Source organism: Dromiciops gliroides, chromosome 2 (genome assembly GCF_019393635.1).
Source record: "Dromiciops gliroides isolate mDroGli1 chromosome 2, mDroGli1.pri, whole genome shotgun sequence".
Classification (NCBI taxonomy): Eukaryota; Metazoa; Chordata; class Mammalia; order Microbiotheria; family Microbiotheriidae; genus Dromiciops; species Dromiciops gliroides.
The window spans coordinates 374,619,403-374,635,891 of record NC_057862.1 but is presented as its reverse complement, the minus strand read 5'-3'; the positions used below and the strand labels follow the sequence as shown (position 1 = coordinate 374,635,891).

The 16,489-nt window shown below is 39.7% G+C and overlaps 1 protein-coding gene across 1 annotated transcript in view; it reads right to left on the bottom strand.

Annotated features, from left to right (window-relative positions):
• The window catches only part of RAD21L1 (RAD21 cohesin complex component like 1), a 43,008-nt gene extending 29,720 nt beyond the window's left edge, over nucleotides 1–13,288 (bottom strand). The window contains exons 1-4 of the mRNA XM_043988836.1: nucleotides 13,189–13,288; nucleotides 2,463–2,638; nucleotides 1,414–1,543; nucleotides 246–345 (exon numbers count right to left, since the gene is read on the bottom strand). Of these exons, the coding sequence (XP_043844771.1) occupies nucleotides 246–345; nucleotides 1,414–1,543; nucleotides 2,463–2,606 (374 nt within the window). The 5' untranslated portion in view covers nucleotides 2,607–2,638; nucleotides 13,189–13,288. The remainder of the gene's footprint in view (nucleotides 1–245; nucleotides 346–1,413; nucleotides 1,544–2,462; nucleotides 2,639–13,188) is intronic.
• Between the last annotated feature and the right edge of the window lie 3,201 nt (nucleotides 13,289–16,489).

Genomic DNA, 16,489 nt, shown 5'->3' with positions numbered 1-16,489 from the left:
ACCCATCTTCTGGTGACCAACCCTCTGGCGATGGGCCACTACATATTTACTTAAGCTGGTACCTACAAAACAGACACCTACCTACTCCTACTCCTTCTAGCCATGTACTTGAAGTCTCTCTAATTGTGTGCTAAGTTTGTACTGAATTAGCAGAGCTTTTAAAAACCCAAGTCACCTCCATGCCATGATAAGATATTGGAATAGGATGTTATTAGAGATGTGGAAACGTAAAGAAAATAATTTACTTCATATTTGGTAACTGGTTATCAAAGTCATGAAATTCTTCTGGCAATGTGATAGAATTGTAGGCAGCTTCAAAATTCTCTTCTGGAAGATCAACTAGTCCTAAAGGAAATAAAGATAACAATTCACGTTTACATAGTGCTTTAAGGTTAAAATTGTATATGTATATACATATATATACACACACATATATATATATATACACATACATACAAAATCTCATTTGTTCTTACATTTCAAATAGTATTATTTCACTTTACAAAAGAAGAAATCAATGCTTGTTGAAATTAAGTAATCCGCCCCACTAATCAATAGGACTAGAATCTAGGTCTTCTCAAACCAAGGCCAGGGCTCTTTTCATGTTTAAAACGTTCAGGCTGGTGAAGTAAACAGTGATACTGTGGGAAATAAAATACTCTCAATCATACATCATATGTAATGAAACCATAAATCCACTTGTTATTTTTATCAAGATTATGAACAATGAGAAGAAAACTTGACAACTGCACAATGTAGCTGAATTATATATTTTTGTGTGTGTGTGTGTGGTTTTTTTTGTTTGTTTTTTGTGGGGCAATGGGGGTTAAGTGACTTGCCCAAGGTCACACAGCTAGTAAGTGTCAAGTGTCTGAGGCCGGATTTGAACTCAGGTACTCCTGAATCCAGGGCCGGTGCTTAATCCACTGCGCCACCTAGCTGCCCCTGAATTATATTTTAAGGTATTGTAGTTATCACAGCAGTAACTCTGCCATACTTTGGAGCTCCTTTGGAACTTTTTAAAGTTGTAAAGATTTTGAAAACTGTTCCAAGGAATTACTAATATTTATTTTTAAATCAATCTTATTGTATCTTTAGAGTTTTTAAAAAAGAATAGTTATTATGCACTTTGGGTGATTTTAATACGATTTGTTGCATTAAAAATTAAAAAATGAAATAATACTAACTTTTGAGGGAAATTTTTACCTTTCTATGCAAACATGTAAGCAAAAAATAACTAAAAATGAGACCATATGTCCCTAGCCTTTGAAATTTAGATTCAGTCAAAAGGAATTTTAAATTCACTACACTTACTCTGAAATCAATACTGTACATCAAATTGGAACATTCCAAATAAAATTGAAATGCAAGAAGGCACCAAAATGAAGAAAACAAATCCATAGTTGCATGTACCTGGGCGAAAGGTCATCTTCATTTTAATGAAAGCTTCACTGCAGTCTGCCAAAAGGTATTTTGCTTTCCTGTGATAGATTCGAACCACTCCTAACAGCAAATGTCCTGAAGTCCGCAGTGCAATTTTTACCTTTTAAAAAAATACAAAAGGTTAATATATTTAGAATATCAGTTTATAAGGAACTTAAGATACAATAACCAAATTCTTTAGAAATCATCAAGTCAAGAATTTTATCTGTTTAAAGATCATAGGTATTTCCTCATCTTTTCAAATGGATTACCTAAGTTTTGCTTTGCCTGCTTTTCAACTATTCAAAGTTTTCTCATATTCATATTCTCATTCTCATATTGAAAGCAATTAACTACTTATGTGAAATGCAAAATGGAAAAGTAAAAATATAATAATAGGGTATTATTATGAGAATTATAAAGAGTATACAGATTTATTAAATATTTCATTCACTCAAGCATTTAGTGAGTGCCTACTGTATGCACTACATTGTACATAGGGAAATGGATTCTTTATAACAGAAATGTTCAAACATGGTTTAATATTGTCCCTTCTTCTCAGGGACCAATTTATGTATACATGCTGTCACCTAAATAGAAAACATAGTAGTGTTGGGTAGTAGATAAAATCTTGTATTTGGAGTTATAGGCCTGGGCTGGAATCCCAACTATTATTTATCATTACTACCTGTGTGACCTTGTACAAGTCAACCTCCTCATCTGCAAAATGAGGAGACTAGCCTAGATGACCTCATAAGAATCCTTCTAGTTGCAAATCTATGAGCCTATGAAATGGTTAGATTATGCCAGACACAGAACCTAGGAAAATACTTTGAATATGGTAAATGCTTAAAAATGGTTGTTGAATGAAGGAACATTGGCATATCACTAGGTGCCAAAATGAATAATGCAGAGAAGTGGTGCTATAGGAGTTCAGAAAGAATGCATAATGCATATGGTCCATCCAAATGTTTTTTTAAATCCCTTTATGCCCCACAAATGTTGCCGCAAATAGAATTAGATTTCAACCAATTACATACCTTAGGTGAGAGAATCTTTTCGATAGTTGCCTCTAAATTACATTCAAATATATGGGCTTTTGTAAGCTTCTTCTCCCAGTGAGCCGCAAGCCATATTTTGGCCAATGGCCCTCGTTTGCTCATAAGCAAATGTGTATAGAACATGTTGCCTGTATTTTGTAGTTAGCTTTAATGAGCTAGAAAGAACAGTAAAAAAAAAAAAAAGGAGACATTTAAAAGTGGATCAAAACCTTTCAATACTACCGGATTTGGAATCAGGGGATTTGGATTCAAATTTCAACTCTGCCACTTACTACCAGTTTGAGCTTGGGCAATTGAATTTTCCTTTCTTGGTCTCAGTTTTCCTAATCTTTAAAATTGAGAGCTTTGCCTAAATTATCTTTAACGTCCTTTTCCACTCAAAATCTTATCACCCTATACTAAAGAAAGTTTCTTTCTTTTGGGAATATAAAGTAAGCATTTTCAGACTGTATTGTTTAATTCAACAAACATTTACTAAGGGCCTGCTATGTACAAAGCACTAGGCTGGGTAGTGGAGATACAAAGATGAAAAATAGGACAGTCCCTACTCTCAAAGATCTTACAATCTAACAGGGTATATATGACATGCACACAAAGATGTGTGTTGCATGATTTATGTGGACATGACAATGACACGTGTGTCTACAAGTATAGGTGATTGCACACAAATAAGCATGTAAATGGTATGTATATACAATATATGACATGCATAGGACACACAAATAAATGTATTGCATGCATGTATATGATATACGTACAGTCTGCACACATATATATTGAGATCTACAAATTGTGTTGTATGTGTATTACATAACAGGTGTGTGCATACATATATGTGACATACACAAATAAGTATGAAGCAAGATTGAATGTGATGGGGTAAAGGAGAAGGTTCAAAGTACTGCAAGAATATCTGAAGTTCTTTCAGTAAATGCTTATAAACATTTATAAAGCCGCCTAATTTAATCTATTACTTAATTTAAACTCTTATCTAGAATGTCTGGGTCTTATCTAGAATATAGAATTATATCAACATTATGAGCAAGACCAAAATTCCCATTTTAGATTTGTAAACACAATGTTGACATATATCTTTTCTAGTTACAGCTTTTTAGAAAAAGGATCAAGTAAAAATAAAAAGGAGGAAGATTAGAGGAAGGGTGCTGGAAAAGAGAATAAAAAACATAATATAAGAAAAAATGTTTAGGCAAGGAACATGAGGTAGAAGACAGAACACATGCGCACACTCATTCAGAAGCTTCTGATACTGGCAAATGTAGAAACAAGATGTCTGTCTGTTTAGGTGAACTGCTGATCTCTTACAATATGACACAATTTCTGTGAATTGAATTGTTACTCTGACTTGTTAAACAGAATATCTGTTTTTCAAGTGAAGAAAAAAGTAAAGACAGAATCGAGAGTGAAAAAGATGAGAGGAAGAAACCTAGAAACTAAAGGGAAGTAATCAGAATAAAACAAGGAAGGAAAATGAGAAGTAAATTAAAGTGGTTTAATACAAAGGATAAAATAAAAGAGTATCATTCACTTACAGCAAGGACATGTAATGTATTTGTATGCATTCCAACACATTATGTCTGTCATTCTGGGAAACATCCTATTGCTGAAGCAAAATTGAAGAGAGGTTATAGTATATGGTTTGGTTGGTTTTTAGAATAGTCAAATTACTGACTACATGTAATCAAGATAACATGTGTAAACAACATGTAAAAATGCCACAATGTCATTTTGTCCTTCTATACTAAAGGATACATAAGACAAAATAGATCAGTGATATCACTAATGTAGGTGTAGCCTCAAACATAGCATATTACACCCTATCTATGTTTTCTCGATTTGTGAAACTCTTACCAATTTGCATCCACAAATCCTTCACAGAGTGTTCATCTAACATGCTGAGGACCTTTCTCTAGTTTCTTGACATTGTACATGTACTGGTGGAGCACACAAGCTGTCTGTTACCCCTCACAAATGAGCTGCCCACCTTCTCTTCTGCTCTACAGCTCTCTAACAGCCTTTACTTTTCTTGTACAATTCTTGGTTAGCAACCAACTGAAACAGACATGCCTACCACATATGCTTCTCCATTGTCTTCTGAGTGACCCTGAACTTTAATGTTTCAGAGAATGTTGTATTTCATGACTCTCAAACATATAGTATTACTAGAAGAACATTTTTTTAAGAAGAGATTTTGTTTTGGAAAAAAGTCAGATTTTATTGTTAATTTTAAAAGGTGGTAGAGAATATTAAAAACTCTGGACCCATATGCCTAATTTACTGTTTCTACAAAATTTTTATAAAAACAATTATGGCAGGTGGTATGATTCAGTAGATAGGGGAAGCAGACCTCAGAATCAGGAAGACCTGAGTTCAAATTACACTTCTCCCATTTCCCTCCCTATCACACCCACTCCTCTGCATAAATATAGTCTGTGTGATACTGGGCAAGTCTGTGTGATATTAGGCAAGTCTCTTAATGTTTCCCCCCAAGACAATTCTCAATGACCTTACATTGCAGAAATTGCCATTCTGCATTGGCAGAGGGAGTTTCCTTAATAGCAGTCCCTATACCAATGAACTCATAGGTGTGGACTCTTCAAAAATTTACATACAAACTACAACAGGGACATCTTGATGAAGATATGAGATGGCAACAATTAGGTTCTGACCTCCATTAAGACTTCCATTCCCTCTACCCCTCAGGATTTTCTCTGAATGTTACCCATAGCAGGACATTAATCTCCTTCTCCAACCTCACCCCACTAGTTAGCTATTTCAACTGTATATGGTCCTCTCTTCTTGAATTCCTTGGCCCCTAGTCCCAATCTTCTAAAACCTCCTTCCTAGGTTGCTCCTATCATGCTTCTTTTCTGCTCCTAACAACCTGATGAATGGAGCTGAGGGAAGTCTGATAACTAACTATACATTACACATTCATGTTATCTAAAGTCTACTGAGCCCTCACTCAGTAGCAAGGCAGTCCTTTGAATTCTTCCCTAATTGATTTCCAATCTCACTTTCCATAAAAGTTACTCCAAACCTTGTCTTCCTTCCTTGAACCTCCTGCATCTCCTCCTCCCCCCTCAACTGAGAACCTTGCCTCTTACTTTACTGAAAAAAATTGAAGACATTCAACATTCTTCCATTCTCTTCATCTCAGAACCTCTTGACATCATCTCCCACTCTCTCCTCCTTTTCCCCAGTCTGTTAAAGAGACCCTTCTTGTCAAGACCAAACTCTCCACTTGAGCGGCTGATCTTCTACCCTCTTGTCTTTAGCAGACTATATCTGTAATCACCCTCCTTCCCCATCAACCACTTCCTTCCTTGCTAAACTTCAAACATCTCCAAGTCTCCATTCTTAAAAAAAAATACTTTATTTGACCCTGCTACCTCCTCAAGCTATCATCTTCTATCTTTTCTCATTTTTTCAGTCAAACTTTGAAAAAGTTGTACACACTCACTGTCTCAACTTCCTCTCCTCACTCATTCCTTAGCCCTCTGCACTTACTTTCTACATCACTACTCATCTGAAACTTCTCAAAAGTCAGAAATGTTCTGTTAGTTACCAGATTTCATTGTTTTTTCTGTCCTAATGCTTCTCGACCTATCTGCTGCATTTGACATAGTTGATTACCTTGGATATTATTTTCTTTCTGGGTTTTTGTGACACTACTATTTTTTGGTTCTCCTTCCTGTCTGACTTCTCAGTTTTCTTTGTTGGCTCATCATCCATATCACATCCCCTCACTGTGGGTGTTCCTCAAAGATTTGTCCTAGGGATTTGTCTTTTCCCTTTATACCAGGGGTTCAAGTACCCCTTTGGAAGCCTGGTGAAACCTACAACTCCCTTTTCAAAGTAATGTTTTTAAATGCAGAAGATAACATACATAGGATTACAAAGGAAACCAATTATATTGAAATACACATATCAAAATATTTTTTTAATTTCATGGACTTCAGATAAAGAACTCCTATGTTATACTCTCTAAGTAACCTCATCAGCTTCCATGGATTTAACTATCATCATTATGAAGATGTTTCTCAGATCTATATACCCAACTTTCATCTCCTCTCTGAGCTTTAAGCCTATATCACCAATTGCCCACTAAACATTTAAAACTGGATATCCTAGAGACGCTTTAAGCTCACTTTGTTTAAAGCTGAATTCATTACATTTCCCACTTAAAAAAAGCCTCTTCCAAATGTTAGCATTCCTATAGAAAGCACCACCATCCTTTCAAGTGTTTCAGGTTTTTAATATTGACAGCATCCTCAGCTTCTCATCCTAAGTACCCAATCAGTTGCCCATTTTGCTGTTTTTACCTTCACAATACCTTTTATATCTAATACTTTCTCTCTACTCACACAGCGATCATCTTAGTTCAGGCCTCCATAACTTGCTTAGATTATTGCAATAGCTTCTTAATTAATTTCCATGCCTCAAATCTCTCACCAATCCAGTCCATTTGGGACTGCTGACAAAGTAATCTTCCTTAAGGGCAGATCTGACCATGACTTCTCAACCAACTACAACGGCTTCCTCTTGAATAAAATATAAACTCTTTTATTTAGTTTTTAAAGCCCAATATAAGCTGGCCCCAACTTACCTTTCTAGTCTCACTGGACATTATTCCCACTCCAGCACTTTGTGTCATCCAGTCAAACTGAACTTCTCTTTCTGTTCCTCATTCAGGATATTCCATCCTCCACCTCTGTACCTCAGTTCTCCATTCTTGGAATGGACTCTCTCCTTACCTCTGCCTCAGGGTTCCTCTCTTTAAGATTCAACTCAGACAACCATTCTATGTGTGAAGCCTTTCTTGATCCCTCTAATTACTTACGCCCCCTCTCTCAAACTAGCTTGTATTTAACCACTATATATGTGTGCTTCTCTCTATATGCATATATAAAGTATATACATATATAAACATATTTACGCTGTTTGTGTTTTTATATGTTTTTCTTCTCTTTCTTATTAGGATGGAAGCTCATTATAAGAATTGCTTCATTCTTTGTACTTGATTACCCAGCCTTCAGTAGAGTGCCTGACACATAGTAGGTACTTAATATATATTGATTGTTGATTGATTTCACAAATGATATTCTCTAGCAGACCATATCTTTACAGTCACAGGATTAAAAGATATGGAAAATACAAAATCTTAAAGTGCTATTTGTTCAGTATAAAAAAATCATTTGTTACAACAAAATGCTGCCTTAAGGTTCCTCTCCAAAAAAGGTGTGTTCTATATACATGTCAAAATCATATGAAATATCTTGAAAGATGGTAGAGGGCACTGAATTTGTAGTTAGAGGGTCTAGATTTGAATGTATGTTCTACCTCTAATTAAAAATGTGAATTTGAGAAAGACATTTAACCTCTCTGGGTCTCAGTTTCTTTACCTGGAAATTGAAAGGATTAGACTTTATGACCTCTAAGGTCTTTCCAGCTCTAAATATGATTTTATAATTTTTGAATAAAAAACTTTGTTGACCCTCCAATTATCAAGTCAGGCACAAAAGAGGAAAATGTATGCTTGCCTAAGGTGTTTGCCTTAATCAAGGATGATGTCCCACCTCAGATTCTAAGTCAAAAAGGGATTCCCTATACTCCTCTTTGCAGACAACATTGTTCTGATAGCACTGAGCCCTGATACATTCAAGAGCCTATCCTTTAACATTTTGGAACTAAATTCAGCCTTTATTTTTCTTAATTGATTATTTTTAAGCTCTTTTGCATTTTCATGTGGAACCCATATGCACATTATCAGTCACTTCTTTTTTTCCTTAAAGCTATTTTGTGATTTCAAATTATTTAGGTGATAGTTTTTCTAATAGTATGTTACCAATTTCCCTGTCTCCCCAATAGAGCGTGAGCTCATTGAGGGCAAAGACTATATAGCTTTTTTTAAAAAAAATTGGCATATTCCTTGCCATTAGAATAGTGCCTGGTATATAGTAGGTGCTTAACAAATGAATGTTGAATTTAACTGAATTTTTAGGAAATAGCTTCTAATATTATTTTAAAATTTTAATTTGCTTGGTAATGGTAATACCCTAGATTTGGGGATTGGATGATAATAGAGGGACCACAGAACTGGGGTCAGTTAGTCAATAAAGAGTTGTGGTTTTTTGTGGGGCAATGAGGGTTAAGTGACTTCCTCAGGGTTACACAGCTAGTAAGTGTCAAGGGTCTGAGGTCAGATTTGAACTCAGGTCCTCCTGAATCCAGGGCTGGTGCTTTATCCACTGCACCACCTAGCTGCCCCAAGTCAATAAACATTTACAAAGCACTTATTATGTGCCAGGCACTGTAATAGATACTGGGGCTACAAAGAAAGGTAAAAGGCAGTCCTTGCCCTCAAGGAGCTCACAATCTAATGGGGCAGAAAACATGCAAATAATTATGTACAAACAAGCTAGTTACAGGATAAATGGGAAATAATCAACAGAGGGAGGGCACTGGAATTACGAATAATTAGGAAAAGTTTCCTGTAAAAGGGGGAATTTTAGCTGGGACTTGAAGGAAGCCAAGGAAGCCAGGAGGTGGAGATTACAAAGGAGAGCATTCTTGGGATAGAGGATAGTCTATTGAAAATGGCCAGATAGGGGCAACTAGGGGCAGCTAGGTGGCACAGTGAATAGAGCACCAGCCCTGGATTCAGGAGGACCTGAGTTCAAATCCAGCCTCAGACCCTTGACACTTACTAGCTGTGTGACCCTGGGTAAGTCACTTAACCCCAATTGCCTCACCAAAAAAAAAAGAAAATGGCCAGATGGCAAAGAATTGGAGGGAATGCCCATCAATTGGGGAATGGCTGAACAAGTTGTGGTATATGAATGTAACAGAATACTATTGTGCTGTAAGAAATGATAAGCAGGCAGATTTCTGAAAAACCTGGAAAGACTTAAGTGGACTAATGCTGAGTGAGATGAGCAGAACCAAGAGAACATTGTACACAGTAACAGCAACATTGTGTGATGATCAACTGTGAAAGACTTAGTTCTTCTCAGCAGGCAATGATCTAAGACAATTCCAAAGAATTCATGGTAGAAAATGTTCTTCACATCCAGAAAAAAGAACTGTGGATTCTGAATGCAGATTGAACCATATTGTTTCTACTTTTGTTTTTGTTTTTTTCTTTTTTGAGGTTTTCCCCTTTTGTTCTGATTCTTCTTTCACAACATGACTAATGCAGAGATGTGTTTGATGTGATTCTACATATATAACCTATATCAGATTGCTTTCTGTCTTGAGGAAAGGAGAGAGGGAGAAAACTTTGGGACTAAAAATATTATAAAAACAAATGTTGAAAACCATCTTTACATGTAACTTGAAAATAATAAAATACTTTTATGATTAAAAAAAAAAGAAAATGGCCAGAATCAGGAGTGGAGTGTCTTCACAAAAGTTCAAGGAAGAGGAGCAAGAAGGCCAGTGTCACTGGATCAGGTCGGGGGCTAGGTCTAAAAAGACTGGAAAGGTATGTGGAGGGATGCTAAGTTATGAATGGCTTTGAACACCACAAAGGATGTTACATTTGATCCTGGAGTCAAGAAAGCCACTGGGGTTTTTTGAATGGAGGTGGTGGGTGGGGAAGGAAGGGTGTGTAACATGGTTAGACTTACACTTCAGGAAAATCACTTTGGCTGGCAGCTGAGTGGAGGATGAACTGGAGTGGGGAGAGACTTGCAGCAAGCAGATCAAACCAGCGGGTTACTGCAGTACTTCAGGTGTGAGGAGATAAGTGCCTATATTAGCGTCATGACAATGTCAGAGAAGAAAGATTATGCTAGAGATGTAATGAAGGACTTGGCACCAGACTGAATATGGGTAGTGAGACAAAATGAGGAGTTGAGGATGACACGCAGGTTATAAGCTTGGGGGACTGAGAAGATGATTACTTTGACAGTAATAAGTTTGAAAAGGGAGAGGATTTTGGGGGAAAGATAATGAGTTCGGTTTTGGACAGGTTATGTTTTAAAATGTCTACTGGACATCTAGTTCAAGATGTCTAATAGGCAGTTGAAGATGCAAGACTAGGGGTCACAGGGGCAGCTAGGTGGTACAGTAGATAAAGCACTGGCCCTGGATTCAGGAGGATCTGAGTTCAAATCCAGCCTCAGACACTTGACACTTACTAGCTGTGTGACCTTGGTCAAGTCACTTAACCCTCATTGCCCTGTAAAAAAAAGAAAGAAAGAAAGAGAAAAAAAAAACATATGGAAGTAAAGACTAGGGGTCACAACATGAATTGACCATGTGACATAGTAGTAAAAAAAACAAAAACTTATGCCACGGCTGCATTAAGAAAGGCACAGCCAGGGCAGCTAGATGGCGCAGTGGATAAAGCACTGGCCTTGGATTCAGGAGTACTCGGGTTCAAATCCGGTCTCAGACACTTGACACTTACTAGCTGTGTGACCCTGGGCAAGTCACTTAACCCCCATTGCCCTGCCAAAAAAAAAAAAAAGGCACAGCCTCCAGAAATAAGGAAATGATATTCTGCCATCTTCAGTTCTGAATGATACATTTTAGGAAGGAGAACACTGATACATGTCAGTGAGAAAATGCATGAAAAATGTTTTATAAACCTTGAAATCATATATTAATATGTTATTATTATTATTTCAGAGAGTATACAGGTGAGTGGAACAAGGATGGTGAAAGGGCTTTATTTCCACAAACTATGAAGCTCCTTTGAAGGAACTTTGACTATCTACACTGGACAGGAGAAGACTTCTCTGCTTTCCTGACTTTCTTCAAGTCTCAACTCAAATCCAATCTTCTAGGAGAAGATTTTAGTGACCTCCATTAATGTTAGTCCCTAGGTGACTATCTCCAGTTTATGCCATATGTATCTTATTTGTATATAGTTATTTTCATGATGTCCCTATTAGACTATGAGCTCTTTGAAAACAGGGACTATTTTTGCTTTTATTTGTATCCTCAGCTCTTAACATAGTGCCTGCATATGATAGACACTAAATAATTGCTTATTGGCCAACACCCCCCCCCCCAAAAAAAAAGACTAGAGGTCAGGCAAGGAGGTTAGGTTGGATAAATAGATTTGAAGATCATCAGCATAGAGATTGATAATTGATTCCATGGGAGCAGATGAAATCACTAAATGAAATAGCACAGTAGAAGAGAAGGTGGCCCAGGATAGAGCCTTGTGTGGGATACCAATGGTTAGCAAGCATGACTTGAATGCTGATCTCACAAAGGAGACTGAGGAGCAGTGAGCTAGGTAGGAGAAAGAACCAGGAGAGAGTAGTGTCCCAAAAGCCAAGAAAGAAGAATCTCAAAAACAGAGTGAGTAATCTAGTGTCAAAGGCTGCAGAGAGGTCAAGAAGAATGAGGACTGAGCAAAGGCCATTGAATTCGGCAATTGAGATGGTCGATAACTTAGGAGAGAGCAGTTTCAGTTGGTCAGAAGCCAGATTATTTAGAGTTAAGAAGAGAATGAGAGGAAAGGAGGTAGGAGCATCTATTGTAGATGGCCTTCTCAAGTTGTTTATCCACAAAAAGGAGAGATATGGGACGTAGTTAACATATGGATTACAGAACTGCAGAATGAATACAGGTGGTAAAACATTGGCCAAAGAACCATTAAATTTAAGACAGGGGGGGCAGCTAGATCGCGCAGTGGATAGAGCACCGGCCCTGGAGTCAGGAGTACCTGAGTTCAAATCCGACCTCAGACACTTAACCCTTACTTGATGTGTGACCCTGGGCAAGTCACTTAACCCCAATTGCCTCACTAAAAAAAAAAAAAAATTTAAGATAGGGGAATGGCAGGAGGCGGGGAGGCCCGCGGGGGGGTGGGGGGGGGGAGAAGACATTTTTACTAACAAAAATAATTTAAAATAGTCATATAAGGACCCCACTCCAACACACACACCACACACACACACACACACACACACTGTACACATAGAATGGAGAGGGAGTGTAGAAGGGTTGGCACATGGACCACACCAGGACTACAGAGGGTGGATGGTAACATCCAACCCAAAGTACTGAGGCCTGGGGGCAGCTAGGTGGCGCAGTAGATAAAGCACCGCCCCTGGATTCAGGAGGACCTGAGTTCAAATTCGGCCTCAGACACTTGACACCTACTAGCTGTGTGACCCTGGGCAAGTCACTTAACCCTCATTGCCCCGCAATTAAAAAAAAAAAAGTACTGAGGAATGGGGACGGTAATAGATGGACCTCAGAACTGGGGAAGGCAGATGATCAGAGCTGGGTCAAGGTAAGAAGAATTCACAGGAGAAACCAAGAGAAAGCAAGCCCGAAGGTAGAGGTCAGTGAGGGTGAGAAGGGCACAGGCGAGAAGGCAACCGCGCGGGAGAGCTATACGTCACAGTCAGGGCGGGGCCCTGCCCTCTCCCTGTGCAGGTGAGCTGTGACGTCATCCAAGTTCCACAGAGTGACTGAGTAGGCATTCGAACCCAAGGGGCGGGGGCGGGGCCTGGAATGGAGGGGGCGGGGCGGGGTTTGACAGGAGGAGGAGGAAGTCGGGGCGCACTGCGCGGCCCCTAAAACGGGAGGCGGAGAGTCCTCCAAGATCTCTGAGGAAAAACCCGGGCGTTGCCATGACCCGGTGGGTTTTCTCTCCTCAAGATCCCGCCTCTCAGCTCCCGTCACCTCTCGACCTCGTCCTGCCTCTCCTCACCCCTACCTTCTTTCCCCGTTGCCTGCTCGAGGCTCTGAGGCGATAGGAGCAAAGGGGTCGCCGCCTCGGGAGACCAAAGTCGCCCCCCTTCTCTCACAGCTGCCGCGCTCGGGGAGCAGTGTCAAAGCGTGGCGCATGCGCAGGAGCGACCGCCTCGCGCCCGGGGCTTCGAGGCTCTCTTCTTCCCCTCCCCCTCAGTCTCTCCTCTGCCTCTGTCTCTGTCTTTCTCCCCTTCTCACTTTCCTCCTCCCCTTTCTTCTTTCCCCTTCACTCCCCTCACTCTCTCCCCCACTCACATTTTCCCCTCCTCTTTCCCCCTCCTAGTCTCCCCCTCCTACTCTCTTCCCCACTCTTGCTTTCTCCCCCCTCCATTTTCCCCCACTCTTACTTTCACTCCTCGTCCCTCTCCTCTTCCCCTCCCCCTTCTTTCCCTCCCACTTTCTCTATCCCTCCTATCTCTCCCTCTCCCAGTCTCTCTCTCCCCACCCACCCTTTCTCCCCCTCCTACTCTCCCCACCCCTCCTATCCCTCTCCCCTTTCTTTACTCCCTCTCTACTATTCTTTTCTTCTATTCTCCCCCATTCTTGTCTTGCTCTCTCCCCTCTCCGTAATTTTGCTGTCCTTCTCGTATTCTATTCAAGTCAATCTATTGAAGTATCTGCCTTCCTTCAAGGACCAGTTTATGTATCACTTTCTCCAGGAAGCTGGAGAACCTCTCTCACCGAGACTCAAATTTCTTAGATCCCTTCCCCTGGGTCTCTGCTTTTCCCCTATATTGTTTTTCCTTTTATCAGATATCTTGTACCCATATTTCCTTCTATTAAGTCATAAGCTGCTTGAGAGCAAGGGAGATATCACTAGGGAGGTCTGTGTTATATCTACCTTTTTATTCTTGGCACTGAGCAAAGGGCCTCGCACACAGTACTCATTTAATAAATTTGTTGAGTGAAAGAAATGCCCTAAACCTGTAAAGCTTATTTCTGCTTGGGAAGAGCCTAGGTCTCTTCTGAGAATCATGAAGGCAAACCAAGAAGAGGTATTATTGCACAGTGAAAAGGGCATGGAATTTGGATTCAAAAGATCTGGATTCAAATCCTGGCTCTGTCACTCACTACTTGTGTAACCTTGAGTAAATTACTTCTCCAAATGGAGCTATTTCAATTCAACACCCATGTTTCTGTCACTAGTTATGAGACCATGGGCAAGTCAATTCCCTTCCTTTTGGTCCTAGTTTCCCCATCCATCACATGAGAAAGTGGGACTAGACTTGCTCTCATATTTTTCCTGGGTCTAAATTTCTAAGTTCATAGCATTCTAGCATAGACCTTTTTTATGCCAGATCTAGTCCCCTTTTTTCCAATTTAAACCCATATATGACCCAAATTCAGTAGGTTCTCTAAGGGACCTTGGAGGCACTTGCCTAACCTATGGAGATGAACTGAAGGATAAGCCACTTGATTTGGGCACTGGGTGGTGTCAACTCTATGGAATCATTTTTTTCCCCCTAAACTGACAGAGGGGTTGCAGGCCTGAGATCTTCTTGGGACACTGATATAATCCTGAGTCATTTTGAAGTATTGAAGTCAACTGGATTGAAGACCTTTGGGAAGAAGGAAACCTTTACCTTTTCAAGAATAAATATGGAGAGAGTGTGAGCCTGGCGAAGGCTTAGAATTAAGTCAGTCAACTAGTATTAAGTACCTACTATGTACCAGGTACTGTGTTGAGTACTGAAGGATACAGAGAAAGGTAAAACAGTCCCTGACCTCCAGGAGCTCACAGTCTAATGAGGAGACAACATGTGAAGACTATGTATAATCATCGCAATACAGGATATTTTGGAGATAATCTTTGAAGGCCCTGCTATTCAGGGGGATTGGGAAAAGTTTCTTGCTGAAGATGGGACTTAGAAGGAAACCAAGAGATAGAGATGAGGAGAGTCCAGGCATGGGGGACAGTCAGTGAAAATAGCTGGAGTCTAGAAATGAAGTGTCATGTGTGAGGAACAGCAAGGAGACCAGTGTTACTCTGATCACAGAATACCTGGAGTAAGAAGGCATAAGATGACTTAGAAAGGTAGGAAGGGATCAGGTTATGAAGAGCTTTTAAAGCTCTTAAAGCCAAACAGGATTTTATATTTGATCCTGAAGTCAATAGGAAACCTCTGGAGTTTATCAAATAGGGTCTGACAGTTGCTTTAGGAAGATCACGTTGGCAGCTGGGTGGATGATGGATTGGAATGTAGAGAGACTTGTGGCCAACAAGTGAGCTATTGCAATAGTCCAGCCATGAGGGCCTGTACTACAGTGTTGGCAATGTCAGAGGAGAGAATGGAGAGATGTTACAAAGGCAGAAACAACAGGATGTGGCAAATGACTAGATGGGGGAGAGGTAGGGAGAGAGAGTGAGGATGACTCTCTGGTCAGAGAGTTATGGGCATGGAGGAACAGAATAAGCATTTATATAGTACCTATTATGTGCTAGGCACAATATGCTAAGCCATTTGCAAATATTATCTCATTTGACTCTTAAAACAACTCTAGAAGGTAGGTGCTACTATTATCCCTATGTTACAGTTGAGGACACTGATACAGAGATTAAGTGATTTGTCTAGAGTGACACAGTAAGTGTCTGAGGCTAGATTTGAACTCAGGTCTTCCTGACTCCAGGCCCAGTACTGTCATATAGCTGCCCCATCAGATGATGAGACTTTTGCACTGGCATTGAAGATTGTTGTTGTTGGTCCTTCATTCTCAAAGAGGACCATGATATCAGGTGATGTCATGACTTGTAGTGAATTGGATTTTAAGTGAGAGATGGCTGTGCAAGGTCACCCAACCTCCCTCTCTCCTCGAGAGCCATCTGGGTCCAGTGGCAAAATATATATCAGGATGACTGGAAATGGCCCAGAATGTTTAAGGTAATTGGGGTTAAGTGACTTGCTCAGGGTTACACAGCTAGTAAATGTCTGAGGTGAGATTTGAACTCAGGTCCTCCTGACTCCAGGGCCAGTGCTCTATCCACTGTGCCACCTAGCTGCTCCATCAGTGATTAAAGCTAGGTAAGAAAGAAGGCAAAAAAACTTCTTTTGCCTAGTTAAAAAATAGATAAAGGGGGGGGGGCAAGACCTTCAGGGTTTCTGGCTGAGAGAAATACATACCTCCTTCCAGATGGTATAATGCCATACACATCCTCACTGACACTACATTTTATTTTGTTTTGCTAATGGTAATGTCTTCCTGATAGGGTTTGTGGGAATACCCTGTTCTAGGTTTTGTCCCAACTATACCACAATTAGGATTATTGA